Here is a 17,418-nt window from a genome sequence, read left to right on the forward strand (position 1 = left end):
AAAGCTGGTTTTAATAGCAGACAAAACAGAAATTAAGGTAAAAAGCCTAACAGAGACATTACATAATAACAAAGGGAAAAACACCCAGCAAGAGAAGCCTGTATTTTAACAATTACAAACTTTCTTGCAACAAGACAAATCTGACAGAATTATAAGGAGAAACTGACAAAATCACAACCACCTCCACAATAAACTGATAAACCAAAGACACAGAAAACTATTCAGGATACAGAAAACTTGAGAATAAGCACAATTTAACAGACAGACCCTACAGTCCCAAACTGAAGGACATGTGTTGTTTTCAAGGATGCGTGGAATGTCTGCAAATTCCAAGCAAATTCTGAAAGGAAGTCTTGACAAGTAGAAAAATCTCCATATAAAGTGAATCATATTCTTTGTGAAACATGCAATTAACATTGGAATTCAACAATAAAAACTCATGGGCAAACACCTAAATGTTTAAAATTTTTTAAAATTTACTTAAAACTAACTTACAAATTATGAGAAAATCATAGCACAATGGTTGAGTATTTACTTAGAACTGACCGACAGTGTAAGAACTACACATTGAAACTTTTGGAAGGCGGCTAAAGTGATATCTGGAGGTAAAATTTATTAAAATATGCCTGTTTTAAAACACAAGGAAAGTTATAAAACAATAAATTAAACCACCACTTTAAGAAGTTATAAAAGGAACAACATAGTAAACCCAAAGAAAACAAAAGGTAAATAATAAAGTTAAAATCTAAAAACAAATAGAAGATACTTTTTAAAACAGCAGGGAGGGGCTTCCCTGGTGGCACAGCGGTTGAGAATCCGCCTGCCAATGCAGGGGACATGGGTTCGAGCCCTGGTCCGGGAGGATCCCACATGCCACAGAGCAGCTAAACCCATGCACCACAACTACTGAGCCTGCGCTCTAGAGCCCGCAAGCCACAACTACTGAGCCCGTATGCCACAACTACTGAAGCCCGCGCACCTAGAGCCCACGCTCCACAACAGGAGAGGCCACCTCAATGAGAAGCCCCAACTCGCCACAACTAGAGAAAAGCCCATGCACGGCAGCAAAGACCCAATGCAGCCAAAGATAAAAATAATAAAATAAATAAATTTATTTAAAAAACCCAAAACAGCAGGAAGGACACAATATTAAAAGCTGGTTATGTGATAAAATTAATAAAACAGACAAGTCTTTAAGTAATGAATGAGTCATAAAAAAAGGAAAAATTAACACTAGCATGAAAAAAATTTTAAGGGATGAAAAGTACAGATGAGGTAGACAAATTTTTTAAATCACAATAGAATATCATGAAAAATGATACATCAATAGATTTGCAAACTTAGATGAAATGGACAATTTTTTAGAAATATATATAAAAGCTAACTTGAGAATAAAAAACCTGACTAAACCAATAACCATTCAAGAAACTGAGTCTGCAGCCAAAAGTTTTGCCTCCACAAAAGACACCAGGAACAGATGATTTTGCAGCCAGATTTTACCAAACCTTAAGGGACACATGATCCCTGTGTGACAAACTATTTCAGGGGACAGGAAAGAGGGAAGGCTACCTGGTTCGTTCCATGAGGAACCAAATACCTTAATGGCAAAGCAGCCAAGGTGAGTGTAACAGAATGAGACACAGATGCCTGAACCCTAAATAAAGTATCAGTAAACCAAATTCAGCAGTTCATAAAACAAAAAACTGTTACCAATTAGGGGGTATTCCAGGAACGCAAAGACAGTGGAAAAACCTATCAATGTAATTATCACATAGCCGATGACAGGAAAACAGCACAATCATCTTAAGGGTTGCCAAAAAAAAAAAGGCACAAATTCCTGCTACAAGTCCTTAGCGAATTCACAGAGGGAACTCTTTTAATATGGTAAGGAGGATATATATATATATATATATATATATATATATATATATATATATATATATATAAATGGAAAAACTCTAGAAGCAGGCCTGTTTCAGCCAGGAACAAGACGCGAGGCCAGCTTTCACTCCTACGATTGCTCATTATACTAAAATCCTACCCAATACAGTGACAAACACCGAGAGGCATAATAATCAGACAGGAGGAGGCAAACTTGATCTTGTGGACAGCGTGACTGCATAGAAAATCTCACCACCCACTGGGAGTAAGTTCAACAGTTAACGGAAACAAGGGCACCTACACCTCAGCAACAGCTGATGAAGAAGCCAGAAAAGAACATGCAGTTCACAACGAAAGCTAGGTACCGAGTAGCAAGGCTGACAACAATTTACAAGAGTTTTATAAAGAAAAAACACAAAACACTAGTAAAAGACTTGAATAAACAAAGATGTACTGTGTTCCTGGAAGGAAAAACTCAGTACCATAATAAAGCCAAATACCCTCAAGTTAACCTATAGAATCAATGAAATTGCACTCAAAATTTTCAAGCTTTCACGGAGATACAGCCAAGGGTGTTCACTGAAGCACCGCTAACAGAACATAAACGTGAAGTAACCCAAGGGTCCAACTCCAGGGTGGTGAGTGCATCTATTTATTCCGTAGGCATGTGGCCTGCACCCGGGGGGGTGCGACGTGGCAGTTTGCAGACACAACAGAACTCCACACAGCATTAAACGAACCAGAGCACACGACCAGCGGGGGGGAGTGAAAATGCAAGTCACAGAACAACACACACTGCTATGAAATCCACTTTGAAAACACACAAGAGCACACTGTGTGGTGTGTTTGTGTGTGGACATGATTTACGGTTATAAACATATAAAACAGAAGGATAAAAAATAGAGGAAAAATTTATGCACCAACTTCAGGATAATGATTTTCTTGGAGGAAAAGGGGAGGGGATCGGAGACCTGGGGTAAGATGTATCTGGACTATTTCAAGAAAAAAAAGGAAAAGATAGCAAAAATATTAATGCGAATGGGGCATAGGGGTGTTTTTTTTACTTTTGGAATATCTTATGCCAAAAATAAGTAGAAGTAAGGATCCCAGAGAATGGCCTAATCATAAGATGAAAAAGCTTATTTTTACTTTCTAGGCCCTTTATCTTTTCAATCTTCTCACAGGACCCATCACTTCCCATAAGACACTGGAAAACAGGGTTTATCGTTTTCTGTTTCTACCACCTCTCTGCTCCTGGAGGTCCTCAGTGTGAGGCGGGGGATGGGACCCCCGTTCTACACGTGGTCTCCACTCTCCCCAAATCATCACAGTGGAAGGCTTTCACCTCTCCCTTTTCCTTCTTTCCTTAAGTTCTCCTCCTTTCCCAATGATTATGTAGCAGAAACACTATTTTCTTTAATTCCCAGACTAATCATCCTGAAAGTTCATTGAAAAACGCTCAGTTGTGATATCCAGAATCAAAGAAATTTTCTCTTTAACATTTAACCGACTAATTTTGAGCCAACTTTTTATAAGTAAAGCATACATGTGACAAAACACATTTCTCTACAGAAGAGCCACAGCTCCTTGCGCTGTTAGCCCCCAGACGAGCCGCGCTGCCATGCATACCTCCTCAGGGACTCTATGAGAGCGGCCCGGGAATCAGGGACCCTCGGGAGCTGAGAGGAAAGACAGGACTTGGGTGAGACGCCGACAGGGACCCCTCTCTCTGCCGACCCAGCCCCACGTTCACGGCGACGTGTACTGACCACTCGCGGTGTGAGCAGGGCGGGGAGAAAGTGGGACAGGTAGTAGGACCTCCGGAATATGCTGCAACAGAAAAGGCCAGGCTCAGGGGTGCCCCACCTCGACCAGAGGACCCTCAGTGAGGGCAATGACCGTCCAGGGCCGTCCCTGCAGGCCAGAGCGTGGGCCACGTGGTGTCACGTTTCAAGGCTATGACATTATATCACGTTTTCAAGTTTTCTTTCCCACTGTTTTGGGACATTTCACACAAAGGGAACTCTGTGCTGGTGACCACCTGCACCCTGAGAGTCTGGAGGATTCCAGATGCACGGCCCTGGAACCTGGGTTCATCCGCGGCCACGAGGTCGACCGTGGGAGCTGGAAGCTGTGAGCGTTTCTCAGAGGCAAAGCCTTAAGAAAGCTACCCCACAGCTACCCCGTACTGGTAGCAACCAGAATTCAACGTGTTTTGGCGTCACACCAAATTCAACAAAATTTTGCTATTCAACTCCCTGTGCTGGCTTCACACGGTCACCGTTGAAGCATGAACAAGAAAAGTCATCGTGGCCACAGGGAGGGCCTGTCTGGTCCCTCTGAACAGTCTGTGCTGCGGGGCACCTGGGCTTTCCGCAAGGGAGCTCATGTCACAGCAGGGGCTCGGCAGCACCTGCCCACCAGCCCTTCTGGCAGCGTAACCCCACCTGGCCTCCAGGACGGCGGCGGGAATCTTCCCCGTGTGTTCAAACACCATGATGGCCTTCTCAACATCCTGGGCCGCTTGGCAGCGGGGCTGGCTCCAAGTGGGGAGGATGGAAAGAAACAGAAGATTTAAAAGAAAAGGCAGGAGCACAGTGGGGCCACGGTTCTGTGGTCGGGCGAGAGGCATGACAGAGCAAGCGGACATGCAGACAAACGCCCTGATACCAGCAAAACCACAAGGAGGGATCAGCTGCTGCCCCGGCCCCAGAGAGCTCAGCACCTCCGGGGAGCCACAGCCACCCCCAGGTTCCATGTGTCTGTGCACTCCACCCCGCTTCCTGCTGCCCTTCTGGGAGAGACAAGGATCCCAATGCAAGATTTTCAGGTGGGAAGGTGCCAAGACCTAATTTTTGAGATTTAAAAAAATTATGAAATGGCAACTTGTGAACAGCGATAAATCTTAAATAGAAAACTTAAAGTATTTGCCTAACAGTCCAACAGCAAGGGCTCTCCAGAGACTCGCAACTTTGAAGTAAGAGTGTCTTAAGAAAGCACACACACACCGCATATGGCCATCCGACATTTGGTCTACATAAATATAGTTCACACTTTTTTCTGTAATTCCTAGAAGAACATGACACCGCCCTTCCCCAACTGTTTTACAGACCACTTTGTCCGTGAAACCACGGGAAGGGGGACCTCCTGGAAGAAGCATCCCTGTAAAAGGTGACCCTCGCTACTGCTCTGAAGAGTGTGGATACGAACGGACAAGCCCTGGAGCATAGCTCACCCCAGCTGCTGCACACGCACCGGGGCCCAGAAAGAAAAGGCTCGGACACGCAGAGACGCTCAGCGACAAGCCCGGGACATTACCTCCGTGACGTCCCCAGCTGAAGACAAATCCTCATAGAGCCCCATGTTTTCTACAGAAACCTGCAAAGACACAGGCGCATGTGAGGACCCAGATAGGCACTGGCCTCCGTGGAGACAGAGGAGGGGCAGGCAGCAGGGGAGGCTGGGACTCGCCTTGAGGTCGGCCAGGCGCGTCCTGGCCAGCGCCACGTAGTCGGTGAGGAGGGTGCGGTACTTGCTGGGAACCAGTGGCGGGTGGAGGATGTGCACCTGCGGGCAGAGGGCGGAGCAGGTCCATCAGCCCGTCAGCTGTCCTGACTTTCTGGGGGAGACACTCGTACTGACAGCAACAAAGTTGAAGAATTAGCCAAAGACCCCAGGGCCACAGCTGGAGGTGGGGCAGACGGAGTCCTGGGTGAGGGTCTCGGCACGGGGCCGGGAGGGGCGGCAGGGACTGAGATGCACGGGGAGACCAGACTCCAGGCTGCGTGAGTTACGTCATGTGTATTCTTTGAAATGAAATAACGCATTTCTTAATTAAAGAAAGAAGGTGAGATTCATCTTCCAAGTGCCCCACCCCTCAAAGCGGATGCTGGTTATAGTCAATTGATTACAAAAGAAAGCTCACTGAAAGGCACTTCCTAATCATGAGACTAATGTACATGGTGATAAAGAACGTAAACTGGAGCGTGAAGTCTTCCACTCCCAGAAGGAACGTCCACAGCCACTGGGGGCAGATTCTTCCAGATATATAAAAGTATATCATTTTTAAAAACCAACCATGGGACCCAGGGCACTCGCTGGCTTCGGTGTCTGTGGCATGGGGCCCCCTTTCTATGCAGGCACCAGGCCCCCTTTGCTCACTCACCAGCTCCTAGGACCACATGCGGCTGGTTTCTGGGCATTTACTATAAGAAACATGCCTCCCCAGGAGTGCACCAACACCCCAGGATGGCGTTTGCATTCTGTGACTGTCACTTGTGGGGCTTCCCTGAGCCGAACGTGCCGCCGGCCTCTCACCTGCAGGTACCGGGGGGCCTCGAAGGGCACGAGGTCAGACAGGAACTTGAAGAGGAAGACCAGCGCCTTCTTGCTGGAGCCGTGGAAGCCCCTTGCGCTCCCGAAGGCGGCCTGTGGGGAGAATGGGCATGAGGTGGGGGCGACGGGAGGACCTGCCGCGTGGTGGCCGTGGCTACATCCCGGCCTCAAAAACAGCAGAAAAAGGGAAGCAAAGCCATTTCAGTTCATTTGTTTTTAGGACGGCATGGCTGTGGCCTAGCTAAACAGACGGACTGAAAATTTATTTAAAAAATTAAAAATATATTGCTGCAGAAAATGGTAAATATGGTGCCTTTCTATGAACATTAGAGACAGGATTTGTTAACCACCCTGCGAGAGTCCCTTCCTCACAGGTGAATTCATTCCACTCCAGCTCCAAGCCCGTGTGAGCGGATGAGATCCCTGCAGGGGTGGGCCCTCGGGCAAAGTGCCCAGGCCGCAGCAGGACAGTGGACTCTTATAGAACCCAGGGCACCCAGGGGTGCCTGGGGGTGCCCAGGGCAGGGAGGTTCTGAAGAGGTGTCGGCCCTGAATATGTCCCCATGAGCCTGCAGAGACCAGCACTCGCCTCACGACAGCCACAAGAGGCCCACCTGCAACACCACGAGGCCCACGGAAGCTCCTCCTCCAAAGCACACCCTGTGGTTCTTCTTAACAATTGTGCTGTCAGACGACAGGCACAAAGTCATCAGAACGAGCACACAAGGCCAACACCACTGGACCTACACTCGGAGCACCGAGTGGACTCTGGTAAGTCCCTCAGTGCCAGGACTGTGGACGCAGTCACTGAGTCCACGTGCGTCCAGCAGGAGCCCCTGGCCCGCTGTGTGGAGCTGGGGGAAGCACGGGGCCAGGAGGGAGCTTCATTCCGTGAAAGAAAGAACCACGCCCACCATCTCTACGGCACACCAGGCACAGAGCCCAGTGGATGCAGAGAGAGGCGGGCTCTCCAAAGAGGCCACAGCTACACCACCCAAAGCTTCTGCAAAGAACAGGGCTCGTAAACCCAAATCCACACACGCCCAACCATCAAAGCTGATGTCCCAAAGATGCCCCCCCAGGCCCGGCCAGGTTCAGCAGCCTGGGAAGAGGGGCAAACACGCACAGGTGGAGGGAAACAGGCAAGAGAGGAGGGCGCTCCCCGACAGACGTGAAACCAATCACAGCGCAGCACACTGTGCAAAAAAAGGCAGCTGTGTTCGCTTTCACCCTTTCCTACTGGATTTCACTCATTTTCTCGTGAGAGACGGCAGGAGGCTCAATGAGGCAGATGGGAATCTGAGCAGCCTCGGCAGAGCCGACCCCAGCGGGAGCGCAGGCGGCTCACCTGGAACCAGGCAGCATAGGACGGGAAGGCAGCTGGGCCCTCCAGCGCGGCCTGCCGTGCAACCAGGAACGCCAAGACCATGCTGTCCAGGTCACAGCTCTCGAACGCATGAGTCAGCAAACGCGACACCCAACCTAGGTGAGAACAGTGGCACGGCTGTGGACGGGGACTGGGACGGGGGTGCGGGGGCAGGCAGGACAGTCCGCTCACCCAACACCGACCCTCAGGCCCTGGGTGGCGGCCCACACGCAGCCGAGCAGCGGGTACACGGGCAGGCCGACAGCAGAGGGCGGTCCAGAGGGCACCGGCTGGGTAGGCAGGAAGGGCTTCCATCCTCACTGAGCCAGACACAGCGATTCCGCCCGCAGGCTCGCCTCAACGCCGGTCCACGGATCACACGCACACGCACGCACGGAACACAACGGGGCTCCCATCCCCGCGCACCATTAACGAGCTGCTGTGCGTCTGGCAAGCAGATCACCAGTGTGGACACGCAGGACAGCACGTGCTGCCAGTTCACCTCCTGTGTCTCCAGAACCTCTTGCAAGTGGCCCACCAGCTCCTCTGGGCTCAGGATCACGAAGAGCTGAAACCGAAGTGTCAAAGCTGGACCCCCACTCCCTCCCACTCCGCATCGGACCCAGCCTAGACTCGAGACGCCTGCCCTCCTGACCCCCACGGCCAGCAGTGGCTGCAGGGAGTTCTCATCTGAGGACAAGGTGCTTTGCCCAAGTGAAAAGTTCAGTCTCTGGACCCGGACGGCGGTCCAGCCATGGACGGCCGTGGCTGTGGCATCTCCTGGGACCCACAGAGCCCGTGCAGCAGGTCTTGGACCCCACCCTGTGCACTTACCCTACGGTACAGGCCACTGAGCAGAGGCGGGGTCCTTGCAAAGCTCCACTCTCTCTGCATCTGAACAGCGTCGGAAACTTCATTCAGGAGGAAATACACATAATGTCACATCAGTAATCATCAAAAAGTCCAGTATCAATAAAGTACCTTGTTTTAATTTGCACTTTTCCAAATGTATGTGAACTTCACCATTTCCCCATTTTCCAGCCATTTTTTTATGTCATGAACTGTCTGTCTTTGGTAATCCTTGATCATATCTGCTATAAATATCCTCCAACCCATCAGTTACACTTTAATTTTGCTGCTTTTAAACTTTCACTAAGAATAAGCAGTCAGTGAGGACGTGTTGAAAGGACACAGTTGGAAAGCATTCATCAGCCAGGCCAGGCCCTCCGGGAGGGCAGCAGCCTCTGCCGGGGGCTTCCGTGCGCCCCTGGACACAGCACCACAGAGAAGGCACCATGAGGAGCCTCGCGGACCGCCCAGCCCTCACGGGACAGTGCGTCAGGCAGACGATGACTCGGGTGTCAGACACCCTTCAGAAAGCCATGCACCCACACAGAAAATGCTGACGTGAGCCGCAGAAACAGAACCTTGGAATTCACAGTACGAGCACTGTTTTAAAAACCTATCTAGAAAGACAGGAAGGGCTTCATATTAAAGATATTCTACTTTGGCAATAATGGATGACGCTTCTTTAATTCTAAATTTTCTTTACGGGAAAGTGTTGCTTTCAAATGAGAAGATATTTAATGACAAACGGACTGTCCTCCCAGCATTAACATCCGTGGCCCGAGCTTCTGTCAAGGGAGGCACCCAGGGCACCAGGACCCACCTTTCAGCACAGGCTTGTGGGTGAGGATCTGGGTCAGAGTGTGACAGAAGAACCTCTTTGGATACTCGGTTGAAATTATACTTCCATACATGTGTCCACTGAACACACCGAACCTGCAGATGCAGCAGAGGATCTCAGGGGAGGAGACCCCTGCAGGCTTCCGCCACTCAACAGTGTCAGCACCTGACAGCGGCACCTCACGCACGAGGAGCGGCTCGCTGGCAAAGCAGCCAGGGACCTGCAGGCCCCCAACTCCAGACCCCCAGCTCAGGCTCACAGGCTGGCCCTGCCCACGCTTCCCCAGCCAGGCCTGCAGCCAGGCGGCCGTGCCGCAGATGGAAATGGAATCCAGGGGAGCGTCGCTTCAACAGGACAGAATCAAAGGCAATGGAGTCGCTGTCACATGGAGAAGCTAGAAGGTCAGAGTGAGGTCACAGGAGGCTGGGCCTCGCAGGAGGTGATGGAGGCCACGGTGACAACAGCCAGTGGCTGGACCCAGGCCCAGCACAGTCGTAAAGCCTCAGTCTCCCCATCTGTGAAATGGGAACCAGAGGTGGCAGGGCCATGGTTCCCACTGAGCACCTGATCCTGCCCCGGCACATGGAGGCTCTCAACCCCACCCGGAGCCAAGGACGTCCTTCTCCCGACAGGAGAAGCAAGAAAAGGAGAGGGAGCAGGATGTCACTGACAGGTCAGGAGGGACAAAGGGAGACCGGGGCCGACAGCGGGGTGTCATGATCAGCCCCACCCGACCCCTCAGGGGAGAGAATCCGGGGCCCTAGCAGCCACGTGAACTGCCCATGTCACACGTGCAGTGCGGAGGCTCCAGGCAGGATGGCCACCCAGATTGGGAGGGGACGTCTGACTCTAAGTGCTGGCAACTAAATAAAAATCGTGAAGTCGTGATCTGACTCTCGTGACAAGTCTGAGCACGGACTAGCACATGGTGAACATGCATGAGCCACAGAACAGAGCAGTGTTTGATATGCTGATGAGTGAAGCACTCACCCAGCAGGTCTGAGGACGATTAAAGTAATCGTGGAGAAGAGGTAATCAGGAGCAAAATAATGGAAAAATGGAAAGAGTGACAAAGCCTGGAAATGCTGGGAAATCTCCCGGGTTCCCAGGACAGAGCCAAGGTCCAGGTGGCCTCACCCCATGTTACTCTGAAGCAAACCCGATACCCCAACGTTCGGTCCCCAAGTACCTGGATGCGCCTCCACAGAACCAAGGAGAGCAAGCGGAGGGTCCTGCGGGGGCAGGCATGACGGGCAAGGTCTCCCTGGCTGGGACCCCTCAGATCCCCTCCCCTCAGACCCGGAGGTGGCATGGTTCCCACAGGAAGGGCCTCATCTTCAGAGGACTTCTAGTGCTTTCCAGCTCCTGATGTCACCACAATAGCAAAGGATCACTGGGCCTTCGGGGGCGACCAGCATTCCTGGGACCACTCAGCCGGCAGGCCCACCCCCAGAACTTACCAGCAGCTCACTGCCTTGTGTGCTGCGGACCCCTCCTGTATCCCGGCCGCCAAAGCTTCGAGCGCGGCTGAGGCAGAAAAGAGACATCAGCACAGCATCACCACCCATCATAAACAGCCCCGACCAACTGCTTCTGGGCAAGTCAGGTAACGGACACCTTGCCATCACAGGCCTCCTAGGCCCCCGAACCCCCCGACGCACAAGCCCTGCAAGATCCCAAGTGTCTCAGTGGTACCAGACTTAAGCCTTGAAAATCAAGCACAATATGTAGGCAAGAAAATGCTTCCCTAATGAACCATTCAACTGGTCACCTCTGGTGCTCTGGAGATCAAGTGTGAAGCCACCAAAACTGACAGCAGGAGAGAAACAAGCAAGTTGGTGAGTTTAGACCCAATCACAACCGTAAAAGAGGCCTCCCCGGAGCAGCACTGAGCTGCAAAGGCGGCGAACCACAGGAAGCCCTAAGCAGCAAGAGAGGCCATTTGCCACCCGGCCACAGAGCCACTCACAAGCCAGCATCCTCTTGAGAACAGCGACGGCCACCTGCGGGGACAGAACGCTGCAGTTACACAGCGGCACAAGCGAGCAAGCCGTCACCCCAAAGTAAAGCAAGACTGGACTTTACAAAGAGCTCATCTCCAGATTCCCCCTCAGGCACGGCCCAGGATCTGGGCCATGGGGAGGGCTTTACCCTCAAGAGCTGTGGGGGAGAGACCACCGTCCAGGCCCGTGCCCGTGCCCTCACATCTGCACTCAGGGAGCGCCCTGTGGTGACAGCAAAGCGGACTTCCCCGTATAGAGCTGACAACTACAGCGTGGGCCTCTCGTGCTGCAGCCGCTGCCCCACGAGGCCCAGTGTCCTCCTACCTGGGACATCCACTCCGGGTCCACGGTTCCTCTCACATCCGCGTTCTTCTGGAATCCCCTCGAAACAAGCATTTGCACAAAATCTGAAACCCACAAAACCAAAGCATTTACATACACTGTGGTCTCTGAACAGCTGTGAATCACACAGACCACCAGCTTCAGAGGGGCCGGCAGAGTGAGGACCTGCATGGAGCTGAGGGGACACCGGCTCCTGGCCCCAGGGAGCCCACCGACCACACCACCGAACCCAGCCAAGGACAGCCTCTTCCCCGAGCCACACTCTATGTGAAAAGGAAACACAATCCATCAAGTTTATAGGAAGGATTTTCTCACTGAAAACAAAAAAGTATCTACTAAGGGTTTTACGTGGCCTTCCTCTCAGCCAATCTCCTACACCAACCATACAAAGACGGTTCTAGGGCTCGGAAGCATTACACTGTGGGAAATGAGGCAGAAAATGGACTCATAACTTCTGAAAAGGTTATGACCAATGGGACTGAAATTAAAAAGATTTTGTCAAATTTCAATTTAAACTTAATCTGGGACCAGATTACAGGATTCAGGAATTGGAAATAATTCACATCACCAAGAAAGTTTTAGGAAAAAGGAATGCACCTTTTGCAAAGAAAAACAGTCCACAAGCCAACTAACTGTAGGGAACCCCTCCCATCTAGGTTTCCGTTTACTTGTGGACTGCATTCCTTCGGTATGTGTGACGGCGGGCCTGCTGACTCGGAGAGAAAGGGAAGGTGACAGAAGAACAGGGTGTGGCGCTGCCCAGGCGTCCACAGCAGGGCAGCCCTGCTCACCCACAGTCCCCACATTCAAATAAGGATTCCTGCCCAAGCTCCCACTTTGCTTCTCCCGGGCACCTTGTAAAACCACCACCTAGAATTGAGCCGTGGAAAGCCAGTGGCCACCATACAAGCACTGGTGCCTTCTGCTGTGCTCTCTCCTGCTCGCTTGTGACCTGGACGGAGGACGGCCCATCCCCAGCTCCCTGGGATATGTAAATAACCAATCTGTGACCCTACGTCCTTTGCGCATTGTCTAGGAACTGCGTCTTCAGTCAAATCAGCCCTGGACTCTCGCTTCTCCAAAGTGGGAGCTGGGATGCCGGGGGAGCCACCTGCCTCTGCTAGCAGGTCACAAGGTGCACATCCTTAACACACCAGCTCCGGCCCAACCCATCGGGTCAACAAGCTGACATTTCCACAACTCAAGTTCAATGCAAACCCACAACGACAGGTACGGACTGCAATGCCTTCCTGTTGGAGTGTGTGGGCCGCTCTGCTTCCCACAGATCGTCACAGCAGAAAGCATTCCCACTGGTCTAAAGCAATTGTACCCAGGAACCCACCTCTGCCGTGAACTTACCAGCAAGCATAGCCCTGGCGACGTCGGTGTGCTGACAGGGTGCCTCTGTCTGCTCACACAGCAGGCGCAGGTCCCTGGAGAGCCAGGCCACCACGGCCTGAGAGTCGGCATGGCTGGGGGCACAAGCACACAGTTCACCTGACCCCATTATTCCACTTTCTTTCACACTCACTCCACTGACAGCAACCGAGCGACTACCTCAGCCTTCCCGTCCCAAGCCACAACAGGGCCAGCAGATGTACAAGGGGCATCAGGAATGGCTGCCACTGATGTTAAAAATCATCCCTTTTGGGCTTCCCTGGTGGCACAGTGGTTGGGAGTCCGCCTGCCGATGCGGGGGACGCGGGTTAGTGCCCCAGTCCGGGAAGATCCCACATGCCGCGGAGCGGCTGGTCCCCTGAGCCATGGCCGCTGAGCCTGCGCGTCCGGAGCCTGTGCTCTACAACGGGAGAGGCCACGGCGGTGAGAGGCCCGCGTACCGCAAAAAAAAAAAACAAAACATCACTTTTTTCAAATAGTTTATTTATTTGGAGTAGCTTACTATTCTTGGGGGAAAAAGGAAATTTCAGTAATAATAAATAGCGAGAGTAGCGATAATGGGCTCTAGACGTCAGCAATGCAGCAGCCCTGCAGGACAGTCCTTGTCTGGGCGCAGAGCGGGGTGGGGGAGCCCTCACCTGTCACATTTGTATTTCCTTGGAGAATAAGGATGATGAGCATCTTTTCACGTGCTTGGCTATTTGTAAATCTTCTTTAGAGAAATGTCTACTGAAATCCTTTGTCCATTTTTTAATTGGATTATTTTTCTTCTTGTTGAAGTTTAAGAATTCTTTTATTCTAGATACTAGGTTCTTATCAGATATGTGATTTGCAAACAATTTCTATGCATTGTCTTTTCATTGTTTCGATAGGGCCGACACACTAAAGTTTTAAAACTTGATGAAGCCTAAATGACCTATTTTTTCTTTTGTTGCATGAGTTTTCGGTGTCATATCCAAGAAACCCCTGCCTGATCCAAGGTCATGTAGATTTACCCTCAGATCTTCTTCTAGGAGGTTTATGGTTTTAGCCCTCAGGTTTAGGTCTCTGATGCACTGAGTTAGTTGCCATCTGTAGTGTGAGGTAGAGTCCAACACCACTCTTTTGCATGTAGATGTCCAGTGGTTCCAGCACCATTGTTGAAAAGACCGTTTTTCCCCATTAAATGGTCTTAGCACCGTTGTCAAAAATCAACTGACCATAAATGTGTGAGTTTACATCTGGATCCTCAATCCTACTGTTTATCTATATGTCAATCCTTATGCCAGGACTGCACTTTCTTGATAATTACAGTCTTGTAGTAAGCTCTAAAAACCGGATGTGTGGGGAATTCCCCGGCATCCCAGTGGTTAGGACTCCACACTTCTACTGCAGGGAGCACAGGTTTGATCCCTGGTCGGGGAACTAAGATCCTGCATGCCTCACGGCATGGCCAAAAATAATTAACTAATTAATTAAAATAAAAACAGGATGTGTGGGGCTTCCATGGTGGCGCAGTGGTTGAGAGTCCACCTGCCGATGCACAGGACACGGGTTCGAGCCCCGGTCCGGGAAGATCCCACATGCCGCAGAGCAACTAAGCCCGTGTGCCACTACTACTGAGCCTGCGCTCTAGAGCCCACAGGCCACAACTACTGAGCCCAAGTGCCATAACTACTGCAGCCCGCACGCCTAGAGCCCATGCTCTGCAACGAAAAGCCACCACAATGAGAAGCACGCACACAGCAACGAAGAGTAGCCCCGCTCACTGCAACTAAAGAAAGGCCTCATGCAGCAACGAAGACCCAATGCAGCCAAAGATGAAAATAAATAAATTTATTAAAAACAAAAAAAAAGTCTATTGCTTAATTCCCAATATTATGGATTTCCCAAATCTTCTGGTTGATTCTATGCAGTTCTTTTGTGACTTGAGAACACGCTGTGTATGGTTTCAACCCTTGTAAACTTACTCCAGCCTGGCTTATGGCCTGAAGCGGGTGGCCTCCCCTGGCGCTGGGCACCGCCGGGTGGGGCGCTCCGCGGGCGCCAGCTGCGAATGCTGCTCTCTCTCGTCTCCGGTCGTTGCTGGTCTGAGCAGGTGATCCACCCGTTACTGAAAGTGGGGGACTGAAGGCTCCAATGACCACAGTTGAAAGTCCATCTCTCCCTCCAACTGTCAGGTTTTGCTTCATGTATCTGGAGCCCTGACATCAGGCATGTATGCTGGGAGATACGGTTTTCACGTAGTCAAACTGATCAATCTTCCACGACTTCTGGATGTGACCCACGTGTCATGCTGCCACCGGTTTCAATACAACATTTTCAACTGTGCTTGACAGTTCCCCAAACTAGACATTGTCTGTTTTCCCTGACCAGAGAATAAACACGTAAACCTCCAGCCTTCTGTCGACCAGGGGAGGACTGACTGCCTGGCTGCCTAGAGCAGAGAAGACAATCCACCTACAGCTCCATATGCTCCTCATGTGTGTTCTCAGTCAGCTCATCCTGAGCCCCCCTCCCCTTCACCCCCTCACCCAGAGGCACCTGGCGCCATTGCACCGCCTGCTCACTTGCTAAGTCATTCACCACCCGTCCCTCCGCCTCCTGCTTCTCCTCCCCTAGACTCTCCCAACCTTATGGGGTTATTCCTTTTATAAAACCCCCTTTCTGACTGTTGGTGGGATTTCAGGAGGTAAGAGTTGCACACATTCTATCAGCCATATTTACCTGAATGTCTCTTTTTTAGCTTTTAAAAATATTTTATCGCACTGTACATCTTATACAAAGAAAACATTACCAAGTCTGTGCATGATGAAGACTTCAATTATAACAAATGTTCTCTTTAAATAATAAAGCAACTGCTTCTCTAGGTGATTTTTGGCTTTACATATAAATAAATCATACTAGATTAGAAAAAAATAAATCATGTAATATTAATTAAATTTCATGTTACATAAAATTTTAATTTTTAACTTAAATGTTCGATTTAGTTTAATGGTAAATAATCACTGGTATACCTTTCCAGCAGCTCTTGGAGGCTTACAATGTTTTGAACATGAAGGCGCCACACAGCTTCAAGCAGCAAAGAATTCTGCAGAAAATGACAGGAACTATGAGTCAGTCCTTCACGCACACATTTTCCTACAAGACGTTCAGCCTGTGTGCTTAAGCACGTGCTCTCCTGAAAACCAAGCCTCTCAACACTCACATCACCACCTTCACCCCGCCCCCCCGCCACTGCAACCAGATTCAGGCTCAGGCTTGCTCTCTGCCCAGCCTCTAGCTTAGTCCACTATGGCCAACACAAGATTCCAAAATGTAACTGGCCAGGCCAATCTCTCCTCTTCTTTAGAACCCTTTCTGTGGCTCCTCCCAGCTTTCAGGACAAAGTTCAGACTCTCGTCTGTCCTCCCAGGGAGGCCCTCCAGACTATAGCACTGATGTGCCCACCCCCTCGAACAAGGAGCCCCCGTCGGACTCGGCCCCAACGCCCACAGTGCCCTCCTCTTCACCCAGGAACTTCCTTCCAGGAAGCCCTTCCTAACCACCCAATCAGCCATGGCCGCCCACTCTTCTCTGCTACCTGCAAACACCAGGGCCATTTAGCTAGTTACCAACGGGTGCAGGGGCCATACCAACGCCTGATAGTCAACTGAGCTCTACACTGTATGCTGGATAAAAGGGGGGAAAAAACCATGAATGCACCATAATCTTGGTTTTCTTCTTTCCTTCTCCTATATACTTAACTGATCTCATTTAGTAACTAAGCAATAGCTTTGAAGTGTTCAAAAATCAGTAAATCAACTACACTCCAACATAAAATTAAAATTAAAAAAAAATCTATAGGCCTACTGAATTCAAAATGTTTCAAAACAGAACAGATGAGGGAATTCCCTGGCAGTTCAGCAGTTAAGACTCCACTTGCTCCCAATGCAGGGGGCCCGGGTTCAATCCCTGATAGGGGAAATAAGATCCCCAAAGCCACGCAGCACGGCCAAAAAAAAAGAGAAGGATTTTAAATCACTTTAAATCACATTTTTCTAGTTTACTATGCTACCCTGGGAAATCGTTCATCATAATATACCTAAGAAAGCAAAGCATGATGTTTCTGTGCAGTCTGTTCTAATAAACATTACTAATGATGGGTGAATGTTGACAAATATGGTGACTGATGGTCCTTCTTTCCCATCCACAGAGGCACTCCAGTCTCTGTAATTAATACGATGCTTGCTGGAATTCCTAACAAAACCTGGGGATTTTACTGGCTCCACCAAAATCAACAGAACACTGCTTGAAAACCCTAGAGTCAGTTACAATCTCAACTTTACCTGTACTTTCCATAATTCTTGACAGAAGGAAAGACGGGAGAACATGCTTTGTGCTAATAAATTCTGCGCGATCTCAAACAAGGAAGACAGTTTCTTCTG

At 50.2% G+C, this 17,418-nt stretch overlaps 1 protein-coding gene across 6 annotated transcripts in view; it reads right to left on the minus strand.

The window, feature by feature from the left end:
• Positions 1-17,418, minus strand: part of FANCA (FA complementation group A) — a 54,963-nt gene that overhangs the window by 29,768 nt on the left and 7,777 nt on the right. For 4 of the 6 annotated variants that reach the window (XM_089903441.1, XM_089903444.1, XM_089903443.1 and 1 more), the window contains 15 exons: positions 17,320-17,415; positions 16,009-16,082; positions 12,974-13,086; positions 11,597-11,679; positions 11,239-11,272; positions 10,730-10,796; positions 9,252-9,364; positions 8,417-8,493; positions 8,009-8,150; positions 7,565-7,698; positions 6,199-6,309; positions 5,353-5,448; positions 5,200-5,259; positions 4,329-4,417; positions 3,511-3,711 (listed from right to left, as the gene is read on the minus strand). In XM_089903441.1, the coding sequence (XP_089759567.1) occupies positions 3,511-3,711; positions 4,329-4,417; positions 5,200-5,259; positions 5,353-5,448; positions 6,199-6,309; positions 7,565-7,698; positions 8,009-8,150; positions 8,417-8,493; positions 9,252-9,364; positions 10,730-10,796; positions 11,239-11,272; positions 11,597-11,679; positions 12,974-13,086; positions 16,009-16,082; positions 17,320-17,415 (1,490 nt within the window). The remainder of the gene's footprint in view (positions 1-3,510; positions 3,712-4,328; positions 4,418-5,199; positions 5,260-5,352; positions 5,449-6,198; positions 6,310-7,564; positions 7,699-8,008; positions 8,151-8,416; positions 8,494-9,251; positions 9,365-10,729; positions 10,797-11,238; positions 11,273-11,596; positions 11,680-12,973; positions 13,087-16,008; positions 16,083-17,319; positions 17,416-17,418) is intronic. The other 2 variants (XM_022582834.3, XM_089903442.1) reach the window with 1 other exon arrangement.

The sequence above is a fragment of the Delphinapterus leucas genome, chromosome 20 (genome assembly GCF_059928025.1).
Source record: "Delphinapterus leucas isolate spDelLeu-1000000601 "Yukka" chromosome 20, BTC_Dleu_Yukka2, whole genome shotgun sequence".
Classification (NCBI taxonomy): domain Eukaryota; kingdom Metazoa; phylum Chordata; class Mammalia; order Artiodactyla; family Monodontidae; genus Delphinapterus; species Delphinapterus leucas.